This window comes from Talaromyces amestolkiae (genome assembly GCF_001896365.1).
Source record: "Talaromyces amestolkiae strain CIB chromosome Unknown scaffold7.1, whole genome shotgun sequence".
In the NCBI taxonomy this organism is placed as follows: Eukaryota; Fungi; Ascomycota; class Eurotiomycetes; order Eurotiales; family Trichocomaceae; genus Talaromyces; species Talaromyces amestolkiae.
This window is the reverse complement of record NW_024468043.1, coordinates 1,441,414-1,454,245: the sequence shown is the minus strand read 5'-3', so window position 1 is coordinate 1,454,245 and position 12,832 is coordinate 1,441,414. Positions and strand designations below refer to the sequence as shown.

General features: G+C 46.5%; 5 protein-coding genes across 5 annotated transcripts; 1 reads left to right on the top strand and 4 right to left on the bottom strand.

Annotated features, from left to right (window-relative positions):
- Positions 1-168: 168 nt before the first annotated feature.
- On the bottom strand, positions 169-2,267 carry BHQ10_004519 (uncharacterized protein; the record flags this gene model as incomplete). Its single annotated transcript, XM_040876893.1, has 2 exons — positions 169-2,055; positions 2,130-2,267. The coding sequence occupies 2 exons, from the start codon at positions 2,265-2,267 to the stop codon at positions 169-171; spliced, it is 2,025 nt and encodes a 674-aa protein (XP_040733023.1).
- A 352-nt stretch (positions 2,268-2,619) lies between these two features.
- Positions 2,620-4,651, bottom strand: BHQ10_004518 (uncharacterized protein; the record flags this gene model as incomplete). The annotated part of the gene is made up of 2 exons (XM_040876892.1): positions 2,620-3,003; positions 3,062-4,651. The coding sequence occupies 2 exons, from the start codon at positions 4,649-4,651 to the stop codon at positions 2,620-2,622; spliced, it is 1,974 nt and encodes a 657-aa protein (XP_040733022.1).
- Positions 4,652-5,320: 669 nt separating this feature from the next.
- On the top strand, positions 5,321-6,629 carry BHQ10_004517 (uncharacterized protein; the record flags this gene model as incomplete). The annotated part of the gene is made up of 2 exons (XM_040876891.1): positions 5,321-5,485; positions 5,553-6,629. 2 exons carry the CDS (start codon positions 5,321-5,323, stop codon positions 6,627-6,629), a joined length of 1,242 nt encoding a protein of 413 aa, XP_040733021.1.
- Positions 6,630-6,817: 188 nt separating this feature from the next.
- BHQ10_004516 (uncharacterized protein) lies at positions 6,818-7,711 on the bottom strand (the record flags this gene model as incomplete). The annotated part of the gene is made up of 3 exons (XM_040876890.1): positions 6,818-7,308; positions 7,365-7,607; positions 7,666-7,711. 3 exons carry the CDS (start codon positions 7,709-7,711, stop codon positions 6,818-6,820), a joined length of 780 nt encoding a protein of 259 aa, XP_040733020.1.
- A 3,357-nt stretch (positions 7,712-11,068) lies between these two features.
- On the bottom strand, positions 11,069-12,397 carry BHQ10_004515 (uncharacterized protein; the record flags this gene model as incomplete). Its single annotated transcript, XM_040876889.1, has 6 exons — positions 11,069-11,408; positions 11,473-11,636; positions 11,694-11,743; positions 11,806-11,887; positions 11,984-12,210; positions 12,277-12,397. The coding sequence occupies 6 exons, from the start codon at positions 12,395-12,397 to the stop codon at positions 11,069-11,071; spliced, it is 984 nt and encodes a 327-aa protein (XP_040733019.1).
- Positions 12,398-12,832: the final 435 nt, after the last annotated feature.

The window sequence follows — 12,832 nt, the reverse complement described above, 5'->3', positions numbered from 1 at the left end:
ACCAAACCAACTTCATATAAAAACACATTAAGAAAAATCATTGCCCGTTGTCATCATCCAAGACATGACGCCCTCTGTGTTGGAATCTTTTTCACCCGAGAGAAAGACAAGAACAAAGACACAACATCCAAACAGAAAAGGATCCAAACAAAAGATCGTAGAAGTATATTAACCACCAGCGGCAGCAGCAGCAATCATCCCTCCAATCTGTCCAAAGAATACACCCCGAAGTACCTGCTCACCTTCCCCGAGGGCCCAGTGACCAGCCTCAGAGAGATGGTGACGCCAGCGCTCGCGTTGCTCGGGCTGCAGATCTTCCCATTTACGGGCTTGATGTTTTTCTTCTATCGATGAGGGTTCATCCTCGGCAGTAGAGTCTGTGTCTTGGTTGTGGTGATGAGCGTATATGGAGTCTTCGTCGTGGTTGTATTTTATGATTAATGGTGGGGACGGGATGGTTGTTTCGAGGCTTTCAATAATTGCGTCGATTATAGATGATGGGTCTTCGTCAAGCTGGCCCTCGCGGGTGCTCGTCTTCCGGGCATGGAGAAGGTCACGGAGATGATGACCCGTAATGATGGATGGCGCAGCAGTAGAAATCGCAGCAGCGATAGATGACGCTGTTGTGACAACCTGAGGCGCAATACCCTCTGCAGCGACAACGTCGCGAATATATGGTCTCGCAATCGACGAGCGGACTCGCTCAGGAAGCCAGGCGGTGGCGCCCAGATACGACGGTGTCAGACCCCTGATTTCAGTAAAGGCCTGTAGGAAGAAACAGCTGATAGCGACCACGAGGAGAGCAACGAATGTAGTGAATATTGTGTCTAGGGTTTCTGAGTGGCCGGGTGCTTTGAGCGCGTATCGTGGTGATGGGGTCTCTCTTCCGGCTAGAGTCCTTTGTGGCGATAGTGGGAATGTGTGCACGACAACCGTGTTGCCCAAGCTTATCGATGCCAGCTTTACGTATTGCGGAGGTGTGTTGGCTGTCACTGGATATGATGGTGGTCGATAATGCGAGAAGCAGACTTTCGTCATTGAGAACGGATGAACATTATTCAACGTCGAGTATACCTGTAGCGATCCATAGCCTTTACTTGGCAGATAATCCAGGACCAAAGTCTCAATGGACTGATCACTACCCGCCAGAGCGATGAAATATTGCCGTTCGTGGTTCTGCCCTTCTCCGAAATTGACCACGTCTAAACTCAAGCCGATTTTGATGGACTTTCGAAGCTTTTTTCGACGTACTATCGAACCGCTTCCCTTGGCCGGTATGGATAATATAGAAAGTTCACTTCCTGTGCGATCTATTGTGTTTTGAAGGAGTAATATGGCCGTCGGTGAAAGGAATCGTAGCGCTCTATATTTAGACTTTTTGGGCAGAGTTTTGGGTATGGTGAAAACGCTTTTGACTTCAGGCACCGCATTCGATTTTCGTGATGCAGATATTTCAAATGTGCAGATGTCCGTTCCATCGGTGTAAGCGACTAGGAACTTCCCATCTTCCAACTCGATGATGTCGATATCTTCGGCTTCTTTCCCATTTTCCAACCTAATTCGTCCAATGACGTCTGACGTCTGAGGATGTGAGGTCGCAGTGAAAAGAACAATCTCTCCCGCGGGTGCCAGTCCAGTCGCAATTGCGCTTATTCGAGGTAGCTCGGGCGCTTTATAGGGAGATAGTCTTAAGAGTCTTTGATATGTGTCGACTTTCCCTGCTGATTTCTTGGCCTCCTTGTCAGTAACATTTGAGCTGAACAGCGAGACTTGGGTCAACGGCGTGGTTTTTCTTCCATCAATTTTTTCTGTATTCGGCGTCGTGTCGTCGTGGGTCTCGCTTTTTCGAAGCGGGTATTCTAGTCGGAACGATCGTAGATGTTGATTGTTTCCTTTCAACTGCTCGGCTTGCGAACTATTAATCCCTGCGAGAGCTATCATAGATTCGTCTTTTGACTCGGCGATTGCTAGTGATGTGACCGAGTCTTCGTCGCGAGAGAGCTGGATGTCAACCAGTTCGGATATTTCTTGACGTTTCGAAGTGTTTAACAAGGCCTGTTTTGTAGACCTGATTAGCTATTTGCGCACAATGTGATGTAGGCTTTCCAGATAGAGGAGCATTGACGAACGATTTTGTTTCCCACACCACTGCGCCCTTCACCTCCTCCGCCTCCAACGAGCAACAGGCCATGGTTTCGAGGGTCGAAGTCTGCGGCGAACAACGGGCAAGAGAGGGTGATCTTCGCAGATGCGATTGATGGCGCCATCTTGGTGGGCGCGGCCTCCAAATCCTGTTCAGTACGAATAGAAGACAAATAAAAGTAACGACTTCTGTCGTAATTCGAAATAGTGATTGTAAATATACCGTTTGTCAAGGATGATGTGTCTGGACAGGCTGTCGCAAATGTTGAGCTCGGACCGCAGGCGATGATGACATGTTTTTGTATTGTTTTGCCGCGGTTGGCTGGTTATGTTGGCCGCCTTATATTCAAGGCATCCACATCTGTACATTTGAGAAGACTACAGAAATACGTATTTAATGCGAGAGAGGGTATATCGTATTCTTCCAACATTATTCCTCTACTTATATAATGTTTTGTTGACGCCATAGAAATGGATCTATTCCGTCTCTTGAGAGGTGAACTCGGGGAGCCGCTTGAACACATCCGCCCAAGTCTCCTCACCATCTACCATAGATTTGACTGCCTGCAAGATCTCGTCCTCACTGCCGCGGACCTGCTTTGTGGAGTCGCGGTCACGCAATGTGAAGGTGTTGTCTTTGACAGACTGGAAGTCAATTGTGATACCGAATGGTGTACCCAACTCGTCATTACGAGCGTAACGTTTACCGATACTGCTCGAAGAGTCATCCACCTTACTGGAAATTCCAGCGCGGCGGAACTTCAGACCCAATCGCTTAACAAAGGGGACAAAGGAATCGTGAGTGGAGAGAGGAACCAGGAGCACCTTGGTTGGGGACACAACTGGGGGGAACGAAAGGACCTATAAACCAAGATTTAGTATGAGATGAGTCACTTTGTTTAGTTCTAAAAAAACTTACACCACGAGCCTCATCGCCAGCACGATGCCAGTATGAATGTTCAAGCAGACTGTAGAGAATTCTTCCAATACCGAAAGAAGGTTCTACAACATTGGGAGTGTATTCCCGAATGTGCTGGGTTACTGTCTTCTTTTCAATGGTAACGAGGTCCTTGTCGAGCTCAGCCTTTCCGGACTCGATGTCCTCTACATCAATCTCAATCTTGCCGTTCTGCGCAAGATCCAGAGAAAGCTTCTCTCTGAGGTCTTCGGACAGCGAGTTGATTGCTGCCTCAACCTTCTTAGCATCCTTCTTGAACCGAGGACCGAACTTCGACTTGGCAATATCGACTTGCCACTCCTCGAAGACCTTAGGTTCTGGAAGGGCTTCGCGGACAAAGAGCGGAGCACCGGTCTTGTTCCTGTGCACGGTCAAATCGTACGCGCTTCGGTCAGCACAGCCAACACATTCAATCCAGCCGTAGCTGGTGTGCAGCTCGGCATCCCAACAATCAGCAGCGTAGTGAGCCATCTCATTGGCCATATGCTGACGGAATCGGAGCTTAGAGTAATCGACACCAATTTTTAAGAGGAATTGTTGAATCCTTGCAAGGAAGTATCCAAGTGTCTCATTGTCAACGACTCCATCGGAAACTGCTTTTCCGATGGTCATGGTTTCCGTCTTAGTGCTTCCGGAAAGCTGCACATCTCTGTTGAGCAGCGACAGCTCGACATCCTTGACTTCATCGAAGCGGGGATGCTTCTTGCCACCCTCAGGGTCAACAAAGTGTTCAATCTCGGCCATCAAGAATTCTCTGACACGCAAAAGACCTGCACGAGGCGAAATTTCGTTTCGGAAAGACTTGCCAATGGCTGCAGATGCGAACGGCATTTGGTTTTGGTTAAACTCGAGCAGTTTCTGGAAGGCAAGGAATTGACCCTGTGCGGTCTCTGGCCTCAAGTAGCCGGCTAAGTTACTGCTAGGACCAATTGATGTCTGGAACATCAAGTTGAAGGCAACCGGAGGTAGTAGATTTCCACCGGTTGTGGGATTGCGGATGTCGTACTTTGTAATCAGTAGAGCCAGACCGTCACCGTCATAGTTGTCAATCTTTGCTAGGATCTCCTCGTATTCCTTTACCACAGCATCATCCAACTTGACTAGTTTGACGTCCTTAACCTTCTTTTTTTTCTTCTTTGCATCTGCTTCCTCGTCTACCACGACTTTTTCTCCACGAGCCTCCTTGTCGGCCTTGAGACGAGCTTCGAGAACAGCCTCAACTAAATGATCCGCGCGGAAAATCTCTCCCGTCTTGGGGTCTTTGCACATCCAGTCGGCAAACTTATCGACGTGTCCACTGGTCTTCAACACCTCATGCGGGGTCAGCATCGTTGTATCGACTTCGAGCATGTCCTCCTCCAGGACGAAATGTTTGCGCCAGATATCGATAATGTTGGCTTGGAGGGCGCATCCTGGCGGACCATAGTCGTACAATCCAGCAACACCGCCATAGGGGTCGAACGAGGGGAAGTAGAAAGTTCTGCGACGGAGCAACGACTCTAGGACGGATCGATCGACATCCTGGCCGGCCCTGGTTGACAGGGTCGCCATTTTCGAATTGGCGGGKTTCTTTAGAGGCTTGGGRTTGAGAGTTGAGTATGTGCGCACGTAGGGTACAGAAGCATTACTGCTGAGCAGCCGCGAGAGTAATCGACGAGGGAAGGGTTGAGTCATTCACCGCGACAGATAATTGGACAAGGGCGGGGCGAAGGAGGGGAGCTGCAAAAAGAAGAAGTTTGGAGTGTGTGCTTGGAAACGGGGTACGAAAATTACACAATTCGGTGCCTAAAATGGGTGGAATGCATACCAATGTGTGTAAATAACAGTAATATGCCGTACTCTGGTTCGTTCTTGCATAGATTTAGAAGGCCGGAGAAAATATTATCCGGTGTGACTCGCATTGAAAGTGCTATAACTGTATTACTACGTAGAGTATATGTAATGTAAATAGCATAGTACTATCATAATAGAAACTTGTTGTATCTGGTGTCAGCGAATAAGCTATCAAGTCAAACTCACAAGTGAAGCTGCATAGACCATGAAAAGACGAAAGTATTCCTGATTATCGACTTAGTACGCTCTCCGTAGAAGATAAATGCAGCGGCCGCCATAGTGGGTCCTCCGCCTTGTCTAATCCATTAGCTCGACTTTTTTTTTTGAAGGTCACTTCGACTCATTCAGATCGCGAAGAAGAAAATCTCAACTTACAAGATTTTCAAAATGGTGATCAAAAATAAGCAGGTTCGCAAATTGCAGAACATCAAGCGCAAGCGAACAGAAAGCGCTGCCAAACACACTTTCCGCCATGAGCGGAGAAAAGAAGAGACCAAAAATCCCAGTCTTAGAGCCGAACGTCTTGCTCGCTCGGTGCCATTGACGCTCGACGTAAGTTCGAGTTATTGAAGCCTTCCTTGTATACGGAGAATATACTAATATGATTTGGTTCTTATAGAGAAAACGAACATGGGACGACGTAGGAAGTGACGACGAAAATCTACTCGGCTTGAGCGTCGATATCGAAAGACTCAAGAGACAAAAACAAGCAGAAGACGAGGCTGATAAGGAAGCCCTAGAGAATGGCAAAGAAGAAGACGAGGATAATGATGATGCCGATGAGGTTGACAGCATGATAATGACTGACTCGGAGGAGGAAAATGACAACGAGGACGAAGAGGACGATGAAGGAAATTCGAAGACAAGGCAAAGCCGAAAGAAAACGCTGCCTACCGCTACTGAAAGAGCGACATCACCAACACACTCAACACGATCTACGAAACTCGATTTAGCCCCTGAAGCGCTCGCAGCCAAATTCCCGACACTATTCGCACCCCAAACAACAGCCCCGAAAATCCTCATCACAACCGGGATTAATTCTACCTTACATCACGAAGCAAAACTCTTTACCTCTCTATTCCCCAATAGCGTCTATATTCGAAGAACCGCCCACCATCACGCTCATAAGTTCTCCGTCAAAGAGATAGCCAAGTTTGCAAGCAACCGCAATTTCACTGCGCTGGTCATAGTCAACGAAGATCAGAAGAAGGTCTCCGGTTTGGACATTGTTCATCTGCCACAAGGACCAATGTTCCACTTTTCAGTTTCGAATTTCATCGAAGGCAAAAAGTTACCCGGTCACGGCACGGCGTCGGAAGCATTCCCAGAACTCATCTTGAACAATTTCCGCAGTCCTCTCGGTATCTTAACGGCGCATCTATTCAAGTCGCTCTGGCCACCGCAGCCGGATCTTGCGTACCGACAGGTGGTCACTATACACAATCAAAGAGACTACTGCTTTGTGCGTCGTCATCGATATGTGTTCCGTGAGAAACGAGAAACCGAGAAACCCGTTGTTGATACTGATGGGAAGGAAATCAAAGGTGTTGAAGGCATAAAAACTGGTCTGCAAGAATTAGGGCCAAGAATGACTTTAAAACTGAGGAGGGTTGATAAAGGGATTCAGCGCAGCAGTGGTCAGGAGTGGGAGTGGAAGGGGAAAATGGAGAAAACGAGAACAAAGTTTCAGCTTTAGTCGTCGTTTGCCGATGTTGTGGTCTTTTAGCCAATATCATACACTAAACTCGTTGTGCTTCTAATGAGCAAGCATTTATATGTCTAGATCATATGTGCAGGTGCTGCGAATCTAAATCATAATCTGCGATTTGCGTGACAGAACCACGTGGACTCTGATACCCTAAATTCAGGGAGCAGTGTAATCATCTAGAATTGCGTGCCTACATGAATACCACCATCTACCAGTACATTAGTCCCGGTTACATAGCTCGCCAAAGGACTAGCCAGAAACACTGCTACTTTAGCAACCTCCTCAGGACCCCCAAGTCGCTTCAAGGGCACCTTCAACCGCTGCTCCTCCACCCATTCCGGCATAAGCTCAGAATACTTCTCCCACGGACCCCCCTTGCAGAGAATTGGACCGGGCGATATAGCATTGACTCGTATACCTTTGGGTCCCAGAAAATGAGACAGTTCCTGGACATGTTGTAATTGAGCCGCTTTGCAGGGTCCGTATGGTGCTGGAGGACTGCGGTAGAATTCACGACCCATAAATGAGCTTTGGACAATGATAGATGCTTGTGAAGATTTTTCGAGGTATGGGATTGTCGCCTTGACGAGTTCGACGAAGCCCATGACATCGATTGAGAAGCTGCTTTGCCAATGCTCGGTTTCTCCTTCCATGTGCATGGGTGATGCTATAGAATTTTAATTAACGCTATGTCTTTTACTTTAAAGGAATATAAAAACGCACCATTAGCGATAACCACATCAATACGTCCTAATCGCTCTGCAGAACTCTTCACCCAATTCACAACGGCTTCTTTGTTGCCTACATCCAGGGCGGTTCCCACGGCCCGAGCAGAATTCTCCGCAGGGAGCGTTTTGTAGAACTCACTGAACTCGGTGTTGGTGACTGTTCGGGCACAGTAGGAGACATTGGCCTCTTCCTGAAGGAAATGCTGGACCATACACTCTCCCATGCCCCGTGTGCCTCCTAGAAAATTATGTCAGCAAGATTGAGTCGCGTTGAGTAAGGGTAGGAGTTTTAATACCTGTTATCAAGACATGACAGCCCTTGAGGGATGTTTCAAGAACCATGATTATGCTCTTTTTGCGTTGATATCGAAGGTCAAACAACCCAAACTTGCGGAAGCGAGTCGGATGAGTTAGATTCCAGTAATAGTTGATTTGAAGAACTGTTTTGTGCAAATTTTCTGAGCTATCGTTTGACTCCACATCGGATCAAAAACCTCGATTCTGTCTTCTGTCACGTTCACTTTATGCTGAGCTGTATCGAAGGAAAAGTCGTGAATCTTGAGCTCTTTCTGAAAGAGGAAGCTTTTTAGGGTTACCTAATTGGGAGCTTCACCATAATAACTCCGAATCTCCTTCAAGGCTTACCCACCAGCAAAAAATGAATGTCAAGGTGAAGAGACCCACCCATCAGCTTTCTGGAACTATTTTGAGTGCATGTTCGATGTGATGTCGAATTTTGGTTTAGAAGAGAAGTGGCTTGTTTGATACATACGATATCTAACTGGACCGAGACGGTATGTGCGAGAAATCATGACAAGAGCTTGTATTAGGGCTAGACTACAGGTAAAATCCCATTAGTCAAAGTCGATAGCAATTGAGAAGCACAGAAGACCTTGGGAATCTGCACATGCTTGGCCCGTAGATACTCGGCGACATTCTTTCCCAGCACGTCAAATGTCGAGCTACATGCAGCTCCACGGTTAAGATGATCCTTGAGAAGAAATGTACAGTTGCTCGTTCATCAATTAGTGCTCATACCGCAACGTCTTTGGAAAATAGGGATCCTGCAACTCGAATCAATCGATTCGTTTCCCATTATAGTCTTTTTGAAGTAATTCTTTAATATGGCCGACCGAAAGCAGAAAGTGAAGCTACCGGTATTCGTCTGCATTTCGTGCATAGAACCCAACAGTGCAATCAGATCTTTTGTCCCCAGAGCGAGCATGTACAATATACCCAAGTGGTGCCGTAACCGTGGGACCAATGTCGCTTAGTGGCCTAGCATTTGTGGTTTCTGGCACCTCTTGCTCAAAGACGTAAGGCAGCGTATCCGCGATTGGAGCAATTGGTATGGATTTACTCAAATTTGGCAAATGGGCAACATGGTTTTTACGTGATAATGGCAAGGTTGTGACAAGGTATTCGAGATACGGCTTGGGKACGCCTTGTCGTGCGTCAACCGCAAGTGTTGCTCCAGGGTTTTGTCATCATCACGATGTTCTAGCATGGTCTGAGAAAATTGGCTGGTGATAGTGCTTCTTTAGTAGGTGCTTGTGCGAAGATTCTGACATCGAGTGTTGCCTCATCCTAGGAATTAGGGTGGATAGTTACTACTCCTAACGTTGTGAACTTGAGTAGGCTCATGCTATCCGTGTCATGGTAATGTCACAATTGACGCTCAAGTAAATGAACGCTTCTCAGCAGCATCTAGTCCAACCACAAAATAGTGATTTCAGCTTGAAAATCACCCTTCGCCGTAATTCCAACTTTGGTCGTCCGCTTCAGGCTTTTCAAACGCGATATTACTGACATAGACCATGTTAGCCGCCGCTTACTCCAGCATGCTTTCTATTGGAATGGTAAGCGATTACTATTCAATAGGATAGATTATCTTTTCCTCCATATTAACTAGATCGGGTGTGCTGCAATGGTCGCATGCGAAGCAGCCATGGTTGCTCGTTACGGCGGTACCTCGAACGCAATCAGTAACGGATTCGGAGTCTTGTTCCTCTTCCTCTCCCTCTTCATTATTTTATACGACTCTTGTGTTGATGCCATCACTTATGTCCACTGCTCTGAACTTTTCCCGATGAATCTTAGGGCTCAGGGTGTGGCGTTGTCCGTGATGGGATTGTTGCTATATAGACATGATCAACGTTGTGGCTGCCACCTTTTTGCTCAGTTTCTGGTGGAGAGGGCCCGATGAGTCCGAGGATACATGGAATTGGCTTGGTATATCCATAAGCCAGGCTCAAAGTCTCGGGATGTATCGCTCGTGAGTTTAGATATTTTGGTGTGCTTTCATAACCCCTACCATATATTGATTTGAAAGATAGAACTCTTAGATCGGGAATGAAACAAGAAACTAGAAGTAAATGGAAGCGAATGTGGTGGTCTATCAGGGTGAGACAAATCTGGACTTTTTCGAGGCATGGACGTTGTTTTGTCATACAAGAGGAGCACATAGATATGAGAAGCACTTGTTAGCGGTTCTATCGGACGTGTACAGCGATTCACAGAAAGAGACTGCGATGTCGAGATGCCTGAGCCTAACGACATTACTGGATATGATCTACGAAATAATACATGTGTCAAATGGCTAGGCTCAGTCAAATACATGAGTACAAGCAATAATCTGCCCGATGGAAGATCGAGTATGATTCGTGGCATTCCCAAGTCACCAACGTCATCACATCACGATACGCAGGTGATCAGTCTTCCGGCTCTAGCGATCGGCATGTGCTGGAAGATGCGTTGATGGCATTTCATCGAGCTATACCCCCTATACTTCAGTATCATAATTGCGAGCCGAGATCTGAACAGAGATTGTGAGCGACCATGCTTAGAATAGCCTTCAAGTATGTTGATCTATTACGTGCTATTAGACCGGCCATTATACTTATTCATAGCTACATGACAATACTTCTTCGTCGACCATTACGTAGTTTACCAAGGGATGACCAAGTTAGGGCTTGGGGTAATAGGGCTTTGGCGTTCAGGGCTGCTAATGATTTTTCGAGGTTTATGGAAGACATGTTTTTGGACTCAATGGTCTAATTGTGCTAGATACATATATGAGTTTATCTGTCTACGTTCCATTGAAAGGACCGAAGGAGAAATTGGCTGATATTTTTATAGCATTCCCGCCATCCACAATGCCCTTGCGATGCATTTGTTAGCGATCTGTACGTCAAACTCGATGAAACGCGAGCTCGCCGAACATTACGGTCGTGTGTGCATGCTCGGTCTAGAAACACTTCAACGATCATGGCCTGTAGTTGGTTGGGTACTCCTTATGTTTAGAACATTTGTCCACAAACTACAGGAAAAATATCGCGAAACTCAGCATACAACAACGCTCGTATGGCCGGTTTGTCTAGTGATATAGCGCGATTAGATGCCAGATTTGCCTTGAAATCTACAGATATTTCAAATATTCAGAGTAGCAGTGAGCAAAGGTCCTTTGCAGATGGCTATAGCAGTACTAACGGAAGCGGATTCGATTTGAATCATACAAGCTCGGCTTATGATGTAATCATAGAAGAAATTCCCTTCAATGACTGGTCTTTTATCACAGTTTTTTTGACATTGAACCCCATCAAGCTAACCCGTCGAACCGGACAGCTTCTTTGGATTACTCAATATACCTGCATTGGGAAACGACGGCAAAAGAACTTGGACAAGATCGAAACCCGGCATTTACAGGATTGCTATGGCTGAGGGAGGCGTTGCCACTCCTCCCTCAACGTTGAGTGGAGCACTGGTGAAGAAGAAACTCCATCTGTTTGCCTCTGCGCAAACCTGACTGAGACCTTCCAAGTTCCACATTTCGCCAATGGGGGTTCCCCAATAAACAAGTAACCAATCATGCAAACAACAATCTTCGGGAAACGGCCAGGCTTCAAAACCTTGGGCATCACCAGCGACAGCAGCAAAGTGCTTAGAATACAACCACCGCACAGTCTCCATACTGTTCTCGACTCCTATCAGGTTGTAGTTTTCCCTCGTTCCCCGAATTCGAGCTTCATCATCCGCTTCTCTGTGCGATATAGTAGGTCATTACACAACGTTCTAGATCTTATATCTGGGGGTGTTTCGCTTACTCATGCCATTTCACAAAACCAGTTCTTATAATGAAAATGTCACCCTGGCGGCACTCCGTCCCTTGAAACTTCAAGACTTCTTCAATCTCGGAAACGGGTATTTTATGTGTAGTGATAGCTGAAGGCGGAGTTTGACCGGGATTCTTATGTTCCCACCATCGGAGCTGAGAATCACATCAGCCGGTGACATCTTTCTAGATGCTGGGAAAGTTTATCCCTACCCAGTCGACCAGTATACCACGGCCAACTATGCCACCTCGATTGGATATATCTGTATTCTCAAGATAAGTATTGGTGATTTTATCTCCTTCAATCTTAAATTAGGGCCCTGACTGTGAATTCCATTTCTCAGAGTGTCTCTGGTCTCTTCCACTGTTGCACCGTTGTAGAAGAGAGCTTGCTTTTGCAATGCCCACTGCAAGTGAGAAATCATCATGGTTAGATCTTCATGGTTCGCATAACGCCTAGAAAAATGAAATATCATTGAAAGGAAAAGTAATTGGTCACTAACATGCTTGAAACCGTCCCATTGTGAGCTCGTCTGGGTATTGATTGTGAGTTCATCATCAAATCCAATGAAGCCCTTCTCACGGAGGTCAATGATACGGTGCTCGTACTGCAAGCGACCAAAACCAGGAAAGTCCAGGTGGTGCATTGCCCAGTCAAGCTGAACATGCTTTCCCAGCTGGATTTCCGTCGCAGCAGCCTTGAGGACTTGAGGTGTGAGAAGATTTAATGCTATAGATCTTCCGTTGGCACTTGTCTCTTCCCTACTACATAAGCTTATGATCGGAAAGGACTTACTTCCAAGTTCATCCTTCTTCCCATCTTTGTCAAAAAACCCCCAGAGACAGCCTTGTGGTTGGCCCTCGACCAGCGGAAGCTCATCGAAAGGAGGAAACACATAATTTTTCGGGGCTTCCATATTGCAAATCTATTATTTTCGATAATTCTGTTATCTGTATCGTTGAAATGTCATGAGAAGGTCTTACAAATATGCTGCGGGGTACTTTGACGAGAATCCCGAGGTCCTCTCTGCGTTTTTATATTAACATGCAGGTGTTCAAATGTTTCATGCAATATATTCGTTTGTTATGCATAGAGGATGATAAACCCTGCAAAGGCACCACGCTAAATTGCTGCTGACGAGTGAATGCATGAATCAACGCAAATGTACACAATAAGCGAAGAGGGCTAAAGTTTCAAACGACCTTATTATCCTCATTCAATTGATGGTGAAAAAGCATGTCTCCAAACTTTCCCCCAGACTTTTCGGCTTCTTCAAGAACCCGCCGGCCCGCACGCAAGTCGGGGAACCGACTCGACGACAACTCCGAGTTTAATTGTAGACTTACAACTC